The sequence below is a fragment of the Falco cherrug genome, chromosome Z (genome assembly GCF_023634085.1).
Source record: "Falco cherrug isolate bFalChe1 chromosome Z, bFalChe1.pri, whole genome shotgun sequence".
NCBI lineage: Eukaryota > Metazoa > Chordata > Aves > Falconiformes > Falconidae > Falco > Falco cherrug.
The window spans coordinates 62,347,389-62,370,529 of NC_073720.1; the positions used below are offsets into that span (position 1 = coordinate 62,347,389).

The following is a 23,141-nucleotide window of genomic DNA, read 5'->3' on the forward strand; positions in this document are numbered from 1 at the left end:
GTGGTGTCTATCCTCAGTCAGGGACTTCTCAGTGTCTCAGGCCCGGCCAGCGAGAGGGCTGGGGGGGCACGGGGAGCTGGGAGGGGACACAGCCGGGACAGCTGGCCCGGGCTGCCCAAAGGGATATTCCACACCATGGGACGTCATGCTGAGTCTATATAAGCTGGGGGAAGAAGGAGGAAGGGAAGAACGTTTGGCATTATGGCGTTTGTCTTCCCAAGTAACCGTTACACGTGACGGAGCCCGGCTTCCCTGGGGATGGCTGAGCACCTGCCTGCCCACGGGAAGTGGTGAATTAATTCCTTGTTTTGCCTTGCTTGTGTGCACGGCTTTTGCTTTAAACTGTCTCTATCTCAACCCACAAGTTTTCCCACTTTGACTCTTCCAACCCTCTCCCCCATCCCACTGGGGGGGGGGGGGGGGGGGTGGAGTGAGCGGCAACGTGGGGCTTAGTACCACGGCAGGAAAACAAGACAAGAAATTAGACCACTGAAATGGTGAGTCACTTCAAAGATTTTACTCACATCTACAACTTTGCTGTAAACTTCATCCTCTTCAGCACATCCACTCATAACAAAAACTTGTCATGGAATGATTAGCTGTGGTATTTTACATTTTCCCCTGAGAATGACAAACTGCATGCTGTCTTACAGAAAATAATACACAGCAGGTCCCATGCTTCCCTATCCAAGTTGACAGATGTGTTTTCCAACATGAAGCTTCAAATGCTTTCTCTTAAGACACTTACATCTCTCCTTATAAAACAAAAACAAAGTTAAAACTGACCTGCTGAGTTGCACTGTGTGCTCCATTCTTTGGCAGTTCTTGCACCTGAAAGGTTACAGTGAATGTTTATATACCAACTTAATGCAGAAAGCCAGAAGTCTATTTGAAAACTAAATCTTTTGAATTTAAGTTTGTGGACCAGAAATCACTTTTTACTGCATCAAAAGCTTAAACTTACCTTCTCCATGTTCTGTGAGTTAAGAATTGTCATAGCATTACTGCAAGGTTTAAAGAAAGTCAGGAGATAAGAACAGTGTGATTTCAGTAATTCATGCTGAGTTTGTTGAAAATACTTTGGTATGAAAGACTAAATACAGATTCAGATCTAAAAAAAATTTACTCTTTTCCAGTGAGTGCAAAAAGCCTTTATTCTCTTAACAACTTTTGTTGCATTCTTACGGATTGGTCAGGAATATTTCAAGTAAGAACAACAGCATCTCTATTCAAGAAGTTTCAGTGCTCACGCAGACTTGTTCTTGGTACAGTCAGAGGAGACTGCAGATTTTTATGAGCAGAAAAATCTCACAGAGGCTTAGTGCATTCCATTAATGATATCGTTCAGGGACTGACACACAAGGTGGTTGTATTTCAACAGGACTTCAGGAAGAAGTGTTTGTAATGGTATCACCCCTTAGTGAAAGGTGGTTTGTGCTTTTGAGTGTGATCTTAAAAGGCATTTTATTAACAATTTTAGATAACAACTCTATTTAGCAAGATGAGGCAAGGAGTTACACTTTAGTTGTACTGTGCTAATCTTGTGGAATTTAATGCATTCATTTCTGGCAAATAACTTCACACTAATACAAGCTTTATCACTTGAAGGAAGTTAACTCTCCTACATTTAGTATCTATCCATTTAAGAATACATGCAAATTGTGTTTTATGGTGTTACAGCAAAATGTGCAAGAGTGAATAATCTCTATCATCAGGTGCCCAGAACACGTGGTTTCATCATTTACAACTTTATTGGTGGGGAATACATCCATTATGCCATCTTCCACAATAATTCCCTGTATATTCAAGAATATCTGTTCAGACTAGTATTTTCCTCATACAACAGCTTCATGTTACCAGACGCACCACAGTCAAAGTGTTAAAAAGTAATTACATACACAAAGAGACAACTAAAGTGCAGTGCCTGTGGGATATATATTTTTTTATTTATGTTACTGCAGAAAGAGATTACTAGAAGATTTCTTCTGCATGAAGATGAACAAAGGTATTTTCATTAAGCTTCAGATGCTGCCCACTGCATTGCTTTAAATAAAAACGCTTACTTTCTATCAGACACAGCAAAGTAGTAAGCAAACTTAGAACACATTCCTTTAATATATCAAAATGTGTCCAAGGCAGTATTATTAATATTATACCACAGTTCCCAGCAACATCAAGCTTCATAAAGGAGGTGATAGGGAAACTTCATCCAGTTAATTAAGTGCTCTTCTTTTCTTCACCCAGTAAGTTCACTGTTGCTTTCTTGGCTGCAGGAAAATAAAAGCTAAATTTAATCTTTGAGGCCTACAGACTAAGTGACTTATTTGGTGTTATTAAGCTGCATAAAAAATAGTATTTCCTTTTAGGTTACAAAAGAAACATCACAAAAGAAAATCATGTCTTTTGTATATACATAGACACAGACATAGTATTAACCTGATCATATAAAGATTTTTATAAAAAAAATAAACCACAAGCAAGAAGCAGCACAGTAAACAGCACAGACTGACTTAAAACTACGGTATCAGTAAAACAGAACTGCTCACAGTGTTTAGGACATACATGTTTACAGCAAGAAACGTACTACCAAGCTGATGAAATAGGGCTGGAATAACATATGTGTGTGTGTCTGTGTGCACACATGTGTACATGCATATGTGTATGCATGAGTTCTTAAAAAAAATAATGTATGTACATGGAAATCTTCACATGTAAAAACAGGAAAAAGAAAGAGTAATTGATGGACTGAGGACAGAAAATCCCAGGTGCAACATGGAAGAACATGGTTTAAGATACCTGTCTAACAATAATGATTCAAGAAGGGTCATGCACCAAAATTTCCAAATGTAGTTAAGAAAGGCAGACTATTTAAATATCAACAGGAAAACTGCTTAAGCTGGTAAGAGGAAATGAGACTGCATGCATTGTTTGGGTCAAAGGAGGCTTACGGTGCTTTGAAATATAAATAAATTTCCTTTCAAATGAAATTTATTTTAGCTACTTGATAAATTTCCATCCATTATTCATAAAACTTTCATCAGACATTTTAGAGTACAACGGTCCACTATAGAATGCAAAGAAATAAAAGCAAAAATTAAGCAATCTACAGGCTGTGATAGGTTTTTATTTGGATAGAATAAATGTTAAATAATTTCTTTGAGTGGGGTCAGAATCCTTTATCTCCAGAGGAAGGAAAAGTACAAAAACTTGTAGATGGGAAAACTTCATTTCACGTGTAGCTCCTTATTGGAGTTAAAGGATTTGCTTTACGACTGTACTACCAGGTATTTGAGACAGTATTTCAGGAGATACAAGAACACACTGAAACAATAACTGTATTTATGGAAGGTATCTTCTGAGTATGTTCATACTGATATCTATGCTGGGAAGACACGCAAACTAATTAGCTGTTTCTTCCTCATTCTAGTGTAACTGCCCTCCTAGAAAGTAAGATCCACCGCAATTCTCTTTTCCTGGCATTGTCACCTGAACCATTATAATTTATGTAGTCATCATGCTTTCCCCCCCCGCCCCCACCCACCCCCCCCTCCCCCGAATGACAAACACTAACTGTAATATTACAGCTGCCCAGGGAAGTTCTTCCTACATGATGTGATTAGTGAATGGTCTTTTCCTCACCTTCTTTAGTGATGGTATCTGCAGTCTCTGCAGCCTTGTCTTTCAGGTCCTGAACAACGCTGTCAAGCTGAGCTTCGTGCTTCAGGAAGAAAGGCCGGATAATTCGATGATAGAGGAACTCTGCCCCATTAGAAGGGCTTGGAGCCATGCACCACAACAGGAAGCCACACTACAAGGAACAAGAACATCTGCATAAGTATGAGAAACGAGTAGGAGACAAAGTATAGCATGCCTTCCTAACTGCCACAGACCTGAGCATGTTCAGAACTGTACACCATCCCCTTCGTTTTGTAACAGTCACAGCCCAGTAAGCACGCACATCAGTATAGTTACATACAGTGAATCTTTACATGGCAATAATTTAATGGATACTAATAAGATAAAGGAGGAGGGCTGTAGCCATAAAGCTAATCTGGTAACAGGTGTATCAAGACTGCACGTACCTTTGTTTTTTTTTATTTTTAAAGGCAGAAGTATAAAACCTGATTAGACAAAACATTAGTCTCTCCATCTACTTCTAAACTATGTGGCACAGGCCTGACTGAAGCTTATCACTTAAATCCAGCCAAAGCATACCCCTGTCCTCTCTGCCTTCCTGCTTTGAAAATGCAGCAGAGGAAAGAATGGGATTGTGTACATCCCAGAGCTAAAGTGACAAGGAAGAAAGACATATCCAAGCTACACATACTGCACAGCAAGGGTAATGCTTTTGGATTGCAGTTTAGGTACAGCTTTTACAGCACAATCTGCTGTCTGGGAGGAGAGGAAAAAGAACAAGAAAAAAAAAGGACACCCCAGTGTGGGGGGGTAGTATTTCTGCACCTTACAAAGGGGAGCTTTAAGAAAAACAGCTATTACATGTATTACTAAGATCCGTCTTTACTACTGAAGCACCTTTATTTGGCTTCAGTTCACTGTCATACACAAGACAAATAACTAAGCAAAAGAAGATCAAAACATTTGAAGGACAGCAAGCACCATAACTAAGTTTGCTTCAGCTCTGAAAGTATATATAAAAAGGTTTTACAGGATGAAACTGCAACAAAATTAAGCAAATTCTCAGCAACTGTACAATTCTTTCCAGACACTAATACTACTGTGTTACTCAGTGTCAAAAACCTCTCCAGAAAATAAAAGGCAGAATAGCTTTTCACAGACCGCCTTTTCTTAAAACACAATACAAAACCACCCCAGCCTCAGCCAGTGTGCTTGTTTTGATATTAGACATGATCAAATGTTTGAGGATTTCCACAAATTTTTGGGAGGGAGAAAATACAACAACAAAAACTCAGCTCTTCCTTCTGAAAGAAAAAAAAACCCAAACCATCACACAATTAACTAAGTTAGGCACAAAAAATAAAATCATTTAAACTACAATAAAACCATATGCAACCTGCACTTAAATACAGCAGCACTTATGTAAATAGTTTAGATTTCAGAAGTTTTCCAGCTTTCACAGCAGTATCTACAGCAGCTGAAGAGATGTTTCAATGCATGTGCGAGAGTTCCTGAAAGTAATTTAAAAATACATCAGTCTTATGAGGTCTCCAGTACACTCCATAGCACAAAAGCATTTCCCAGAAACTAGCTTAGTCACAATACCCTTTCAGAATTCCACTGTACCTAGCCAGACATTTCTTTCTCCTCCACGACCCCCCCTACATTTCTTTCTCCTCCGTGCCCCCACCCCCCCCGCCTCTTGTGACTTCCCACTGTAAAACTGCAAAGACTGAACCACATCCAAATATTTGTTTTGGTATCACACAGGAAACTCCTAAATAACAATTTGACCATTACAAGGTGATTTAAGTGAAGAGGGGTTATTTTAAAAGAAAGGTTCTGATTCAAGTTTAACAAAAAGGAGGGGGGGGAAAGAATTTTCAATTATGAAAACCACAGTCTTCTTCAGGCAAGCATTCCAAATATTTTGGAATATCTATTCTTTCTCAGAACAGGGATATTGAGGTTTAATGTTCTGTAGGTTCTGTTCTTCACACCTGTGAAATTATGGCTTTGTCTTCACTGCAGTGCACACCACAGTAAAACTGATCCCCCTGATGCATATCAGTTGAAGAAAACGCATAGTGTTCTTGGGAGGAGATTGCTACTCCCTTTTTTCTTTAGGGCTACTTTTCATCCCCCTCGCCTCAGAGAAAATCAGTTATGATACACTTGGAGCTAGAGAGGTATCTTGACAGGCTGCCAGTCCTTTCAAAAGGATCACTGATTCCTGGGGATAACAACTGCCTTCTACAGAAAGTTTTGCCAAACTGATTTACCATCCTTTTAGGTCAGTTTTAAGCTTTCTTCTTTAAACTATTTGGTTGTGGTGTCAAAGCAGAATGACAAAAAGGGGTGGCTGCCCAGAAGACACAGCAGTGTTTTTCAAAGTAGACTGTCTACCAGTGAGAATGCCCACTAGGATCATTTCAATGAATTAAAAGAATTCAACATGCAATAAAATTTGGCACCAGTAAGTAGCAACTGACACAGTATCATTAAGCATGGTCAGAGAAAAGGAAGCCAAAAAGTGCTGGAATATCAATTTTCAAAAGCTTCTATTATTTGAAACTTATCATAACAGAAAGAATAAATGATACTATCTTATGTTGTTATCTTTCATTAAAACCTGAGAAGTGTATTGATTTTATTTCCTGTTAAAGAATACCTGGCCAATTACTGATAGTTATTCAACTTGTCCCAATATACAAAGATGTTACTTAGTTCTCCTTTGTTTTAGGAAATCCCTCAGCTCGAAGTCCAGCTTCCTCTGAAACTGAAAAACTCTGAAATTCCCCTTTTCTTGCCAAAGAACAAAATAAGTAATTTTGATTTTTACAGCTTTGTCCCAGTCTAGTCAAGAAAAAAAAATACCTATGTTCAAATACCTATTACTTTTGAAATATACTGAAATGGATGTTTATACACATCTTCTAGAGGACACATAACAAAGTTGCCAATCTCAGTCTTCTCAAAGCTTGAGAATGTCAGACTGCTAACTTGGTTTATTTTACCCTTGCCTCTAGCAAATGGAACCAACTGACTGTTAAAAATGAAAGTGGTTTGTAAAAATGTCCCAAAAGCTCAGAGTGACAAAACTGTTAATGGCAACCCCCCCACACCAACTATATCATTCTTGTGACCCTCCAGACCAGCCAAAGGAGGGAATGCAATTCGTGCAACAGAGTGACTTCCTTAAGCAGACACCTGAGCTCGGTCTAACCCACCTGGATCTGGTGCCAGCAGCTATTCTCGCCCTGGCAGCAGGAAACTGAATACAACTGGGTTTGCCACTACAGCAGAGGAAGTAATTGCAGCTGAGAAACACAGCAAGCACACCCACAGCCAGTTCCAAGCTCCTACAGACAGGAGACTACCAAAACCCAAGACACACCTCACAGGACCACGAATACAAACACACTCCTAGTAGACAACTGCAGTCATTAAATCAAGGTGTTAATTTTAATGTAAGTGAAGTAGCTCTTTAGCTGAAATCAGTAATTGCATGGGGTGCATGGGTGAGAGGAGGGAATCTCTTGTCTTGAAGCAGAGTCGGACTGCCACGCTTGGCACATTGCTACACTCAAAATGACAACTCCTCCTGCCTCGTCTGACTGAGTGCCTTGGAGCAGCAGTTTGCTTAATGTACCCAGTGTGATGTGTCTGCTAGGAATTCTGTTCAGAAATAGTACCCTAATATTTCAAGACAGGACTGTCAGTAGACTCAGGAGTCTCCTCTCCTTCCCGCTACCAACAATACTCCTAGGATGATAACCTCTGCTATTTTCACTGGCTATTTAATACCCGAATGCCAAAGGAATCTTAAAATAATTAACAGAAGTATTGAACATCAGATTACATAAACATGAAATCATGAGTTGCGTGCATGTCTTGTGCTTCAGGGAAAACAAGAAGATAAATTGAAAATAGACATTATAAAAAAAAAAAAAAAACAAAAAAACCCACCAGACCCAAGAAATCTCACATTTTCAATTGGATAACAAAAGTATATGCAAATACCGTAATGTATTCAAAGCAATTCTTGAACATGCCTTTCTCCCACATATAAAAACACCTGCTGTGCTGAGAACTTTATGGTGACAGAGCCTAGGCTCTCAACTTGGGGGAATACAGGAGCAGCTATAATCAGTGTCTTAGTCCTGCACATCGAGGTATACATAAATACTGAGCAGCTAAAACTCGAGTCTAGAGCAGAAGCTACAAGCTGCATCAAATAAATGTGATATGTAAATTTAGTACATTTAGAAAATGAAAGCAAGCTTGAAATTCGCATGAATGATGTATCTGCGCTTTTATTTCGTAACATCATAAAAGAGACATGGGAGACATCACAAACTACACTACAAGAGGTTTTAGTCATGGATGGACTAAACTGCCTGCTTCCTCCTTTTTCGCACATGGAGTAACTTCCACCCAGTCAGCAATGCTGATTCTCAGCCCACACCTTCTGTCTGCCTTTGTGTAACAAAGTAAACCTCTCCTATTACCCACCACTGAGAGTAAATACTTGATTTCTATGCTCCCTAAGCAGCTACTGTAGAAAACTGTGTATTTACCATAACTGCCTGTGTTTGCTTTGCTCAAATGAGAAAAGTACCTTTCTGTTGATGCCACAACTACATCTGTGTAGCACTTCCGACACTGTATTATCACAGCCATCTGTGGCTGGTCTTTCATTTGCTAGGTCAACCTGAATTTCAGTTGCACGCTCTTCAGAAAGAATACTGTGCTAGCATGAAGAAATCTTTGCCGCACCTTTTACCTCCAAGAAGTTAAAAAGAAGCTCTGAAAACACACTATGTGAGGAGTTCAGACCTGTGAGTATACATCACTGGGTAAAGTAATAATCCTGCTAAACTATATAGTAAAGTCAGGGATGTGAAATAACTGCATAAATGGCGAACAAACTCTTCCAGTGCCATAAGCAATGCTTTTGGATCCTATTCAGATCAGATGGATCTTGCACTTTGATCGCTATTTGCTTTGTTCTTAATATATTCAAACACTAAAACTTTCACGCGTGTTACCCATACGAAGCTTCAAAATTTGCAGATTCTTCTTAAAAATTCTGCAAAGCCACTAAACTTAACATGGGAAACATATTTTTGGTTTTGATTAAGGGAAGAAAATAAGGAGAGAGTGGACAATTAACTTCGTGGCACAGGCCAGAATATTTTTAGTTTGAAGCAGTAAATTTAATTATGTGCTTTTTCTTAGGGAGCTAGGGAAATAAGTATCCAAATGATTGCACAGTTGATGGCTGTTAATGATTCAAAAGGAACAATGCAGAAGTGTAACTGAGCTGTCCAACTTAATTTTTGTCTCTAAAATACAGCATTTCCTGCAAAAAGCACTTGGCAACATTAGAGCTTACCTTTAAAATTTTAAATGACCCCACCACAATAGCTAGCAAGCAAATCCTTTGAAGAACTTTGGTGGAGCTAAACCAGGCTAACAAAGCAAAAGAGAAGGAATAAAACAGCCCTCTGAAACAGAAAACGGGTAACAGCTCTTTAAGCTAAACAACTGACACTCCAGCAAGCTAGAATGTTTTCTACCTAACAGCATACACAGTAATTGGCTATCTCCTAGAATAATTTAACATGTTAAAGCTGATTGTCAATATAGTCGCATCTTAGTTGACAAACAACGATTGGAACACATTAAGCAAACCACTGTTGGCAGTCACACCACACTAACAAATGCACATTAGCAACAAACTCCTCCCATAGTTGCCTTTTCCTTTCAGGAAAGTAGGCTTAATTAAAAACAAAGTATATGACTCAAACTGTTCTTATGCTGCAGTTTCCTTCTCTGCTCCCAGTAACACAGATGTTCATACTTCCTTTTGCTGCCTTTGTGATTTTACTCTCTACTTTCGCTAATGCACTTAATGCAAAAATAGCGCCACTCTGTAGGGTTTACCATGTGCTGTCATTTTGCCCAAATTTACCTAACACCAAGACAAAGAACTGTCTTTCCATGGTACAACTACATCATGTCCTTTTTCCTAAAACATGGCAGACCTTTCCCTGCCACCCATCCCAACTTCTCCTCTTGCCTCACAAAACCATCAGCCATAAACAGATCAGTTTCATAGTGCCCCATTAGATGTACCCAGCATTTACAAATAAGGCGTGACCCAGCAATGATTCCAAGGAAATCTGTTGTCATCTTGAAGACATTATATCAGTTATATCAAAGGTCTCATTTTAGGAGAGGGTTCACATGAACTAACATACCTTTAGCATGTAGTAGAAAGGGAACCAGGAGAGAAAGATATCAGAGAAGAATTCCACTATGCTGAAAACACCATACACGACCCAGTAAGTCAGCCACTGTGTGTCATCATCTTTGTTGGGACTTTCAATGGCCTTGATTCTGCAAGGAAAACCAGACAAGTGAGCACAATAGTAGCATCAGTTTCATGTATAATGGTGCAGTTTATATGACTCTGATTTTTTGTTACATGTGAATCCTCATAATTTCATTACTCTACGTGCTCTGCAGAAGACAGCTAAGTAGTATCCATCATACAGACAATGTGACCAAGACCTTTGAATGGCAAAGCTTTTCCCTAAATGTCAGACTTCAAAAAGGAAAAGTTACTCAAACTATTTCTAGGTCTGTGATTACAAAAAAAAAACCAACAAAAAAACAACCCCAAACAAAAAACATGAGCATCCTGACCTGGTTCATGAGACAGTTCATGGGACAGGGAAGAAAGGGGATAATCTTTGGCCAGTTCTGGTTCTGGATGCACTGCGGTAATCCTGACCAGAAGACTACAGTACATCGAAGCACTGGTGATCCATGTAACAGTTAACCTGAGTCAGCCCAGGCCTATGCTGTGTGTGCTGTACCAATTCTGTGGGCACAGGATAAACGCAGCAAGCTCACTGAAACAGAGGACCACAGGCAGCTCCCACCAAGTGCCAGTGATTACACCACCTGCAAGGTCCTGCTTGTGTCTAACAGTGAACATCCTTCCCTCTTTGACAGTAGGAACGATGAATAAGAGTTGTTTGAAAGAAAAATCCTAGAATAGCTTCCATTATCAAAATGGGGTAACCCTGTCTACAGATGAGGTCTGCAGTATGCTGTGTGTGGAACAGAGGCCCATTCAGTGCTGCACAAGTTGAAGATCACGGCATCTATGGGGATATAAGATTGCCTATACTGTTATCTGTTTCTTTAGAATGTTAGCTCTAATAAACAGTATTTAAAATGAAACTTCACAGAATCTCAATGCCTTTCTCACTGGGACGATACCAGACCAGCACCTCCTGGTGCAAACAGCATCTAGATAAAATTTTTAAATCTAGTTCAGGATTTTGAAGTGAACCTCAAATATCTTTACTCATAATGTATATGTGCTATATTCCTCTCTGAAAAGGTAAACCGTAAGATTTGCTCAAACTATGAACAAGCACTTGGTCTACAGAAGCAGAGGAGATCCAATACCCCCCACCCCATACAGTGAGGACTATGTATCTGCATTGCCAGCTGCTTTGCACCAGAAATCCATTCCTGCAGGACCTGCAAATTTGATGTAGACTACGGTATTAAGAACAGAGTGGAACAACCTCTAGTGAAATCTTAGGCCTCCTGCATAATGACCAACTGGGTTTTTGTTCTCCAACTACTAGGATAATGCAGTTCAAGTTCATACAGTTCTAAAAATAGAAGTTGAAAGAACGATGCACATGTGCTTCCTTCAGAAGAAGTACTCAAGTGGAGACTCTGAACTTGCTAAGTTTCAGATTAGCCCTTGTAAGAAAGTTTAGAAGGAAATGCTAGCAACTGTAAGCCTGATAATGTGAAGCTTAAGAATATTAAAAAGCATCTGTCCTCTCTACTCATTGCCATAGGATTAAAATCTGCAAACTCAACTGAATGAATTTAGTTTTAATTCTTTATAAATTATTCTTGCAGTATTAGCTAAACAGTTGCTGAAGCAGGATCTGTGGGATATATCAAAGGTACAAAATTTTCTTTTAGTCCATAAAAAAGATTGAGTTAGGGAGGTTTACAAAATAGCAATCAGATACATGGCTGGCTGTGAGTCCATTTCCTTGTTTGTGAATTGAGAAACCCTTTGGATGCCGTCACTTCCTAGTTCCGTAAAGCAAGGGTGGTGGTGGTGGGGGAGGGAATCAATCATGTGATATGCCTTATGTCTTAGCAAAAGTACTTGCAAACCCACCACACACAGACAGAATTGGCACAACTACTGGACTGAATTACTTTGAAATGCAATAGGAGGATCTGATACTTTACGCTTTATTTCCATTAGTTTGTGGCTGGCCTGCAGGGTCCTGCAATGGGAAAAGCAACAGCCCTTGCCATACCCCATCACACGCAGTAAGGTGCTGCTACTGAGGTACTGCACCACCACAACCGGACTGGAAGAACAGGCTTTCCACTGGCGGACAGCAGCAGGCCTGCTCACTGCTGCTCCCTAACACCGCCCCGTTAGGAAACAGTAGTCCAGGCAGTGCTCAAGGGCAGCACCAACCTCAGCTGCTCCTGCCCTCCCACTATACACCGCACCTCTTCTTTGCCCACATCTCCCAGACATTCTGTCAGGGGCCCTACAAAAAAAGCCCCACACAACACAGGAAGTAAGGGAGAGGGCTACTGACTTCTGTGTGGAACCGTACTTTTGGAGGGAAAGAAAATGTACAAGTAGGGAAGTTAGAGCCGTGGACAAACAGAGAAGGGAACCATCTGCAACTTCTCTCAGCATTAAGAAAAACTTGATGTAGGGGTTCATTGTGTGAACGTCTCTGGTTCTGCTGACAACCTCCCCATTAGAGGCACACAGGAGAAAGCTTATTTTACCACAATAAGCATGGTAGCTTGGCATTTCATGCTTTGCAGTGAAACCACTAACTATCTTGCTGTTATCCAGTCACCATCTGAAGCCATCCATGGATTTAAGGAAGCATCGTTTAATTTAACATTATTAAAGTATCTGAGTAGTCACAAAAATCAGCTTTCATTAAAAAGCTTAGAATTTCCAATTTTGTAGCAAAGGGCAGATGGCCTATCACTGTGTTAATGAGGCATGCTCAACTATCTTTCCTCCTGTAAAAACGGATGGCCTTTGAGTTCCTGAATGCCGTGCCATGGACGCGCTCCCTTTGAACGTTCACCATCTGCTCCTGTAGTTCCTTAAGGTGACAGCTAAGGGGGACACATGAAGAACAAGACACTTTCACGGTCAGACAGTACAAGCAGCTGTACTACAAGTAGTCAAAACCCCATCTGATTTAACCAGCTCATGTGCAGCATTAAATCCATGTGGCTTTTTCTTGCACACTGTAGGGACAGCACATTTCCCCTCCTTCTACAATCATCTGATCTAGTCAGCCACCACGGACAAGCTCAGGTGGCAGGCACCTACCATCACACCCATTCAGCTAACAGCCACGTCAGCCCTGAAAGAAGGACACAAACAGCATCTGTTAGCAATGACTTCAGTCCTGGTCCCATTTAGTGGGAGGGAAGAAAGAAAAAAGCAGGATACAGCAGGGCCATCAGTGAATGCAAGTTTTTACTGAAGTCATGGAAAGGCAAGTATTTTATAAATATTCTGCTTCTGAATAAGAAATATGTCCCTCAGCTGAGACTGGCAGTGAAAATCCAGTCTAACATGTCCCTGCTGAATAAAAGGTCAAAAGTTATCGCTACCCTTTGCTACTTACTATTTCAATAGTAACTCACAGAAAATACTCCTTATCCAAGAACTAGTAAGTACAGCAAGTTATGTAGAGTATCTGAATGGACTGGGGTTTTATCCATTTATAACTACACTCTTTCTGACATAAGAATCCCACCCTAATTAGACTTATTCTTTCAAGTTATTCTGTAAGTTATTAGGTATTATCCTGGTGTAATGCTTTGTACAAATTAAACTTCAGAGATATATCACACACATTATTTCAAGCCAAGAACTTTATGTTCTTCATGTTAAGTCATAAACAGTCTGATACACAAAACACAATCTCCATCAATAAGTGAAAAGATACAGATCAAGAGGCGCTGGCAGTACAGCCAACTTTAGGATAGTCTTCTTGTAATGGTTATTTTTATCTTGCAAGAGTGAGTAAGTCAGTGTCATGAGCACGTAACATTAGGATTTCCTAACAAAGGTGCATCCAAAGCCTACAGTTTCAAATTTAGAAAGCGATATTGTCAGGTTTTTCTTAAGTTTTCTCATAGTGATTTGACTAAGTTCCATGTTAGCACAAGTAGTAACTACACATCACAAAGAATTTTATATGGTGCTTACACACGAACTGTACAGGACTTCATAAATAAAATGTCAAACAACTACTTACTGCTGTAGCTCTGCACATCAGAGGTAAGAGCAGTCACTAGGAACAGCTTCAGTAGACTGGATGGTAAATACCACAGCTCAGTTACTTTTAAAACAGATGCCTGTCCAGCAGTGAAAATAGCCTACTGTGGGCTAGAACTGCAACTAGTGCAGACAGATGCGAAGCCAAGTAAAAATCTCATTTTTAGCCAGATCTGTTCCCCAACAACCCTGCTAGCTGGTGATGCCAATGGGGAAGCACAGAGGCTGCCATGCTCTCCAGTAGCCCACGGCTTCTATCAGCTATGTAGCTACAGTGCCAGAGCACCAGCTTTATTTTTACTGTGTGCATCCTAGAATCAGTTAAAACTAAACTCTAGATCGTGGATACTTTACCCTGTTACCTGACAGTAACAGATACTGGTCTAATTTCAGTAAGCTGCTGAACTGAGCTCTTTCATTTAAAGCATCAGACTCATTTCAACAAAAAAAAATCTGCTCTCATCCAAGAAGAGACTGTTACACACTCCTGAATTAGCTCTGGCATAACAAATCATTGTTAGAGTTAATTCACACATACAGTACTTACAGCATGAGCATATTATAAGTACACCACATATGAGTTTGGGATGGGTTGGATTTTTTCAGCTGAGTCCAGATGTGGAAGCCAGAAATAAAGAACGAAATGCCAAATTTTATTGCTCTAGTCGTCCCTCTTAGCCAACTTTTTTTCCCTCCATTTAACTTTAAAATAAAAACCCCACACTGAAATTACCTGTACTTCTACAGCTTATACTTACTGGCCTGCTCCAGCTCTTTACAGCAGGTTGTGGTGATTAAAAAATAATTTACTTCTGGCAGCTATCCAGACACCCCTATGGGATCAACACTCCACTGCACCACAGACGTCCTGTTTGGTGCCTACCTCTCATCCTCATTTTAGACTTGTCTTGGCAGGCTGCCTCCGTGACATCTTGCATCATTTTGGTGAAGCAAGTACCTCCATGCGTGTATTTGCCTTATCATTTTGTCTTCTAAATTTTCATCCATCAGTTAAAAGCTTCTGCCTTCCATCTTTCTTCCTCCACACTGACTCCAAGAGCAGAGCTGTGCATTTCGCATACTGAAAACATCTTCCTCCCAAATGCACTTACACAACTGCCGCAGCGTAAATCTACCATCTCCCATCTCTCAAAATTTTGTGTATCCAGAAGATGGCAGCAAACAGAGTCATGAAGGATAGCAAGCGGGGTGACCGTCCACGCAAGGAGAGATGCTGTCAGAGGACAACAAACAACATGACAGTAGTACAAAAGGTGCTACCTTTTTTTTTTTTTCAGAGGGAATGGAGACTGAGGCCACAAAAGGAGCACATATCATTCTGCCCACCAGTGAAGCGAGTCCTACAGACTACATGTTAACTCAGCACAAAGCTGAATTCCTGCAAAAAAGAAGCAATCCTCTAATTTCATTGCTCTCTGCTTATTCTTGGCTCACTCTTCTGGAACAAGTATTTGTAGGGCCACACAGTGAGTCAGTTTCCAGTTCTGACTCAGATTAAAACCAGCTTCCCCCAAACACAGGCACAGGCGGGCTTTCTTTGCTGGGATTAACATGCATCAGTGCCTCAGTCCAGCCTGCCAAACCATTTGGTTACTCCTTGTTCTGCCACACAGGCTGCACGATGCAGGCAGTGCTATGCAGCAGGAGCTCCAGCAAGCTTCAGCTCTCCAGTCACAAAGAAGCCATCCACACAGTCTCTCTGGAAAGGGGAGCTCCTCCACTTCCACCCTTAACACAGGCGAGGAAAGTCACTGTGGCCTTCAGCAGGGCTCACTCGTGTATGCAAGTCTCAAGCTAAGCATCACCAGCTCCACTGCTGGCTGTAGTCGTCCACATTAGCACTCAGACCAGTACTGCTACACGGCCTGCTAGAGTCTAAAAGCCCTGCTTTGGAAACATCTGATCCCAGTTTATATTACCGAAGTCTTTCAGGTTGTCTTTTCTGATGGTATTTACAAGAAAGAGAAGCGGCATGCAGTAAGGGAGCTTCAGGAAAAGCCACATTTTACGCGCCCAGTGCAGACACGCCGCATCCCACCAGAGGCAGCCACTTGCTAAAGATCCACAACACTGTGCTTCTCTACTTGTGACAGCCAATTTTGTTAGAAGGGAAAAAAACATTTCACACACTTTGGTTACCTCTCCACAGGTGTTACTGTTTAGGGTGCAGGCACAGTGACCAAACAGTACAGTTGTGACCAAATGGAGAACTGGAATTCTGCTAAATGCTTACAACAATACAGAAAGAATGAAAGTTAGTTTTGCTGTCAACCTGTGCTGCACTGTGGAGACTATAGTTCAAGTGTAATTTTGTTACAGCTCTACTACTGTTTTTCAGTTCTGTTCACTGTGATATTCCAGAAAGAATTACAGTATGGCTTTAATTTATACAAATGTATAATAAAGCATGAAATCATGGTGCAACATTTCCGCACTTGGCTGTTTGTAAAATGTTGCTGTTCTGAGGTACTCACTATGTAAGGAGTTTCTAAACAAGGAAGAAAATCCTACAGTTTTAATTAATGGATGCAAGTTAAAAATTGACCCAACAGTGTGTGGGGAAGGGATTCAAGTTTTAGGCTGAGGACTAACTTCTGGGTTGAGTCTGGTTTGCAGAGGCTTTTATGAGTACAGTGCTAGTTGCTAAGCTGTGTAGCAACAAAATTCTGTAATTCTTTTTAAAAGATTCAAAGTTTTACCTAGTGTTCACATAACCTCACATGAAAGTTTGCATCTCTTTTCCTAACAGCTGAAGACAGCCTCGTTACCCTCATCCAAAAATTGTGTATCTTGCTCATTGTATGTGTAATGAAAAGTACACTTACTTCCTTTTGGGAGAGTAAGATGTTGCCAGCTCTCCTGTGTCAAATAGTCTCATAGCTGTGAAGACTGATTTTCAAATGTAACTTGAGTACTTCATCACAGCAAAACAAACAGGAAAACAGGAAAAGCAACTAATGATAATCCATAACTTTTTTAATCTCACTTCCTGACTCCAGCTCACTTTTTCAGCATTTAGGATTAGCAATGCCTCACAAAGTTTTAGAAGCGTTGTGACTAACCAGGAGGAAGGGTAGTTTAAAACTATATTCCAGCAAACCCCACTGATGTAAGTCTAACTATTCCTGTAATATCCGTAGGCCTACAACATCCTAGTTGCTAGAGATCAATACAGTAGCAGAGAGGAGTGAATGCAAGGTGCAGTACTGCAGTGCATTGTGGCCAAGAAGGTCTGGTAAAATGCCTTATTTTATGCCTCCAACACATCTGCAGTCCCTAAAAATAGTACCTACATCAATTATAAACTGGAGATCTTTCAGTGAATTTAAATCAGATTGTGGACCCACCCATGTATGAAATACCTTACCTTTTTAACCTAAAATTAAGATATAGAAGATAAACTCAGATTTTCCTACAATTACCGTAACAGGTTCTCTTGCACTTAACCACTTGCTCTTTCTAGAAAGAAAAGCACATCATTTGCCCAACCAACAGATAAAATGGCTTTTATTGTAAACATGGCACTCTACGATCTAAAAGACAAAAAGCAAGTACATTTGGAGGAAGTGATGTGGCAGAACATATACAAAAGTCATCAAAATACCTTTGAAGACACATGAAAAGAGCATCAGCTTGGAGATGAAACAGCATTTAAGTGCAGATGGATTTGGAAACTTTCCACTTACATGTGTTCTGAGTGTTGTGAATCTGGTTAGATACCCCAGCTCTCTCAAATCACTTTTATAAAGCAGCAGCACAGCATTACTTGTGAACATTAGTGCATCATGCAGCCTTTTCCATGAAGGGAAAGAGAAAACATTCTCCTCAAAACTTGTTAACAGAAAGCAAATTTGCTGTCACAGCTCTCAACAAATACAGGAACAATTTTACATTTTCTAAATAAATGTGACCAAAGAAAAGCACTGTTCCTGTTTTAGAGGTATGGAAGAGGCAAAGGAGACTAGCTAAAGACACCATGACAATAAATAAGACTTAAATTGCATGTTTATACTTCCACAATCAATCTAGATTGTTTCCAGTCTGTAGAATGCCATGAGCCGCATTTACATAGTAAAAAAAGCTAAACTGAAGTAACAGCATAAAATTAGCCAAAGAGAGACATACAGGCATGATTGTACTATATTGCTTTTCCCTCTGGAAGGCACCTGTAATAGGTTCAGATGTTATACTGCCCAAAGCTATTTTCATCTTTGCAATTTTTAAACCAAACATGACAGCACTTTTGAAATTTCCAATCCTTTGCACGCATTTCTTAGTCATCAGAGGCTCTCTTCCTGCTTGCACTCTAATCTTTTTTAAGCAGTTAACCACTCCTGGCTATGGTGGAACTACATTTAAACAGGCTAGCTCTGGAAAGTTTAGAGAAGCAGTGAAAATACTGGTAATGTTATTTACATACAGCCAACACTCACTTCTTCCATTTCTTAGTCTGAATTATTGCCTACTGCAGTTAAAGTTTATTAGAAGTACAAGAAGTTCCTTCTGCCATCTGTGGTAAACTTTTCACTGCTTTTCAAACACAAAAGCCTCCAAACAAGTATTTGATTTCAACTTAAAATCAATTATTCTATTTCATCACACAGCATTTAATAAGAATTTTAGCGAATAAGACTAGGGTTTTATGACAAACTTCAATCCAGATTGTCTGACTTACCAGGAAACAGCCAGATAGCATTTACTTGGAAAACTACTGCTTAGTTTTTGCCTACATTGAGAGCCTTGGGTGCACCCTTGCTGGTGACATGGCATAAAAGGCTTGCATTTTTGGGAAGATTTTGTGTCCCTTTCTCACTAAACTCCTCCGTGTATAAAACCACTAAGACTTACACAAAGCAAAATTGAAGGTGAATGTGAACAAGGGAGAAGGGAAACAGCTGTGCCCACCTGAAAATGTAACAGGCATTACCTAGAGAGAAGCCCCCTCCACTCGAGTTGGCTCTGAGCCTTGACTGAGGCCAGCACCACCGTGATGTGAAAGGCAGCCGCACAACTGCAGCTGTACCACACCAACAGCCAGGCAGCACCACCTGCTAGGTCTAACCCTGTGGCTACAGCCTCCAGCGTTTTTCCAACTGAAATTGACACCTGCTGCACAACACAGGCCGACAATGAATATAGGGAACGATGTAAACAAAAGAAAATAAACCGCACAACTATACAGGGCCTGACAGGCAGATACATGCACATTCATAAACTGTCCTGGTTTCATGCACATTCATAAACTGTCCTGGTTTCATGTGTGAACAACACAAAATCTGAGCTGAGCATCTTTCTCCAGGTTTGGGTTTTTTCCAGTATATCCCCTTTCAGGCAAGCACAGAGATGAACAGTAACTACCATGACTAAAATAACCCTGAACTAAAATCCAAATAAAACAGATTTGGAAGATGCCTAATGGGTCACTCACTGGGTAGCCTGTTTGCCATTTTAAACTACTGTAACAGGAGGCAATTCCCCTTGCAGAATACAAACATCTGTCCCACTCCTTCATGGGTGTCTTTACTGCTAACAGAAGACTGACCCAGCACTTCATTGGTTTTCACTTTAAACAATTCAGTCACTGACAATGCAGAAATGATACACTGATCCACTTCACAACAGAAATAAGATAACTGGGGAACAGTAAGCTGCTTTTTCTCTTTCAGTACCTGAGGCATTTCAGGCCCGTATCCATTGCTGAAACACCTACATAAACATCAAACTAATACCCCGCACAACACGTTCCATTTACAGCTCCTGATCTCTTCCACAAGCCGCAGCTTTTACAGCAAAAGCCATAGAGAGTGTTTGCAGCTGATGGAAATAGCTGAAAACTGTTTTCTACCCAATGCTAAGAAGCAAATCCTGCTGTTAGTTCACATAGCAAGCTCTTCAGCTGTCTTTTCAAAGGGGAGAGACCAAACAGAAGAAAGGCATAACCAATACACCCTGGATGAGTGTTCTTTATCCTTTGGGTCTTTATGCTTCATAAGCATAGGGGACAGCACTCAGCAGCACCCTAACTGCAGTACGGGATCCAGAGCAGCAAAAATGAAAGCAGGCATCATTCCAGTAATTCAGCTTTATCTTCTCACAGCTTAGTCCTGCACTGGGATAGAGATCCTACAATAGATAACAGAGAGTGTCATGGTAGCACCAAGAGAAAAAAAACCAACCCATATGGTAGAAGAAGGGCAATCACCAAAGAGGATTCTTGCAGTTTTCCATGGTCAGGAAACCCACACTTGACTCCAGACTGAAAGCAACCTCAGGAGATAGCACTGACATCCCGGTGTGTTACTGTCACACTGACCTCACAACACTGTCCAGGCTAGCGAGGGTAGTAACTGCTTATCCTGAACTCACACACCTCACTTCCGAGAAAAGGGAAACTGAATGGGACCATGAAAACATGTGCAGTAGAGCATGTCCTCCCGCATCTCCTCTGCGCCCACACTCCTGGGTCTGCAGGCTTGCAGGCAGAGCCACACATGGAAAAATGCTAAGCACCAGCTCTGTAACTTGGGAAGGAAGGGGAGGGGATTGAGCCCACCTGTGTGCTCTCTTCAGGATGCTTCATGAGCTGGAACCTGCCTGCTGGCTGCCACTGGAAGACACTGGCATGCGGCACATCACATGCATTTTCAATTTGATTTGTGCCCCCGAGATTACAATTCGTTATGCTGCAGCATTAAAAGGACAGCTAAAGCGAAAGCATTAACTGAACATGAACTGGAAAAAGCAGAACTCGCATTGTATTCACGTGCATGTTATTCGTCACACTTTTTTGGTTAAGTAAAGTTTGTAGCCAAGGACAATGGCATATGCACTCATTACTAAAAGCACACCAACACCCAAAGAAAAATCAAAACAGCTCACAGTACTAACATCCAGGAACTAAGTTTTCAGATTAAGATACATCTGAAACCACTTCCAAACATGAAAAGGGGTAGAAACTCCACGAAAAGATTGGGGAAAAAAATTATTCCAGATTTGGAAGAATAAAAATAGCAAAAGAAAAACTGATTATTCGTACTCGTTTTGTGACTGTCTTACCTGCACAGTTCTAAAAGCTTTTATTATGAAATTATTCATCATAGTTACGTAACGGCAGATTTAAAAAATAATCTCAAAATCAGTTTTAAAACAAATATAAAAATTTAAATAGGATTCTACAAATGAATTACATAAAAGTCAGACACATAAAATTACATAAACATAATTCCTACACAACTATTTTAAGGTTCTAAAGCTCTGTTGGCTGGTATTTTCACTTCCAGATTTTAATTAAAAAAATCCTTTAACTAACCTTTTCACTAAAAATTACCTTATAGAAAATAATACCCAAGCTTCTCCAGAGTTCTTGACCTATCATCTCCTAAATTAGTGCTCACTGGAAAAGCTCATTTAGAAAAGCATCGCTTAGTTTTAAGCATCACAACCGTAAGTTGTTTCACCAGAGTCTAAAACTAAGTCAATCTCCCACATCCCTGAAAAAACCACGAGAGAAGGAACCCATTTTGTACTGCCCAGGAGCTAATCACAGACTATGTGTTTTTAAAAGTTGCTGACTGTATTTAAAGCAGAGTTACGTAAAACGCAGGCACCGTGTTTCAGCAATATAGCTGTACAGCTGGGACAGGCTCCCGCTTTTATGAACGCACGGAAGGTCTTATTCAGCACATTTGTGAAGTCTGGTGGACGTCTTGTGAACATACTCCACCGTGGTTTCACCTAACAGGAATCCATTTTGGTATAGTAAACAATATCATGCCTATGGAAGACACCAGATACTCTGAAACACAAGACATCTGTGGGGGCTTTCGCTTGGAAAGCGAAGTATTTTTAAGTCTTCTGGAGCCAAGAGGAGCTACCGCGGCGTCCCTTCCACCTTCCCACCAGCGCGGCGGGTTCGCAGGGAAAGCGCCCCTCAAGGCGCCTCCCACCGCCCCGCACGGCGCCCCCTGCGCCCCCTCCGCCCCGGGGGCCGGTGTCCCCCCGCACGGCAGGTCAGGCTCGCACCGGCCCCGCTTCCACCGGAGGTGACAGAGCTGGGAACCCCGACGCGACACGAACCCGCTGCAGGCACCGGCCCCCCAGCCTGGGAGCCCGCCAGCACCCCCAGCCGCCCTCGGCCACGCCGCCCTGGCCAGGCTGAGGAACCTCGTCCCCCCCCCGCGCCGCGCTCAGGGGAGGGGGCGGGCGGGAAACGCCTTCAGGGGCGTGGGCCCCTACCGCCACCGTGACAGCGCGGACCCGCGACTCTGCGACAGCGGTCCCTCCCCCGCGGGTACCACACGCGACCGCCGCGGTATGAGGGGCGTTAGTCGCGACACTCACGAGACGTAGGCGGGGTAGCCGAAGCCGATGATGTTGCAGAGCAGGGACGCGCCGTAGCCCACCACCAGGTACACGGCCACCGCCCCGACGACGGCTGCGCGGGGAGAGAGCACAGTCGTTAGCGCGGCGACCGCTCGCCCGGCGCTGGCGGGGGACGTGCCCGCGCCCCCCGGGCGGTCCCCGGCGCCGCCGGGGCAGGACGAGGAGCGGCGGGAAGGGCGCGGCCGCCGCCCCGGGCCGCTCCGCCGCCGCCCTCCAGGCCCCGCCGCGGGGCGCCCCTCGGCCCCCCGCGCCTGAGGGGACCCGGCGGCGGCGGCAGCTCACCGGTGGCGATGTAGGTGCGGTTGACGCCGGTCTTGCTCTCGATCCGCTCGAGCACGGCGGTCATGCAGTTCTTCTCGTGCAGGAACCGGTCAAACCTCTGCCTCATCGCCGCAGCCATGGTGAGGGCGGGCGCCGGCCGTTCAGGCTCCGCAGCCCCGGCCCCGCGGCGGCCGAGCAGGAGGCTCCGCCTCTGGCACCGCCCGCCCGCCACGGCAGCGGCCGGAGGCGGCACCGCGCCCGGCACCGCCACCACCCATGCCTGGCGGGGAGCGGCGAGGCGGGGGCGGGGGGCGCGGCGTCGCTGTGCCGCGGAGGCGGCGGCAAGCAGCGGGGAGCCATCTTCCGCCGGCCCTCGGGGCTGCGCCCGCGCCGCGAAATGGAGGCCGGGCGCCGCCTGCGGGCTAGGGCCCCCCCGCCCCTTGCGTGTGAG

At 42.4% G+C, this 23,141-nt stretch overlaps 1 protein-coding gene across 1 annotated transcript; it reads right to left on the reverse strand.

Annotated features, from left to right (window-relative positions):
• Positions 1 to 1,916: 1,916 nt before the first annotated feature.
• REEP5 (receptor accessory protein 5) lies at positions 1,917 to 22,949 on the reverse strand. Its single transcript, XM_055698408.1, has 5 exons — positions 22,712 to 22,949; positions 22,388 to 22,481; positions 9,903 to 10,041; positions 3,640 to 3,808; positions 1,917 to 2,267 (listed from the first exon to the last, which is right to left on the reverse strand). The coding sequence occupies exons 1-5, from the start codon at positions 22,827 to 22,829 to the stop codon at positions 2,218 to 2,220; spliced, it is 570 nt and encodes a 189-aa protein (XP_055554383.1). The 5' UTR covers positions 22,830 to 22,949; the 3' UTR covers positions 1,917 to 2,217.
• Positions 22,950 to 23,141: the final 192 nt, after the last annotated feature.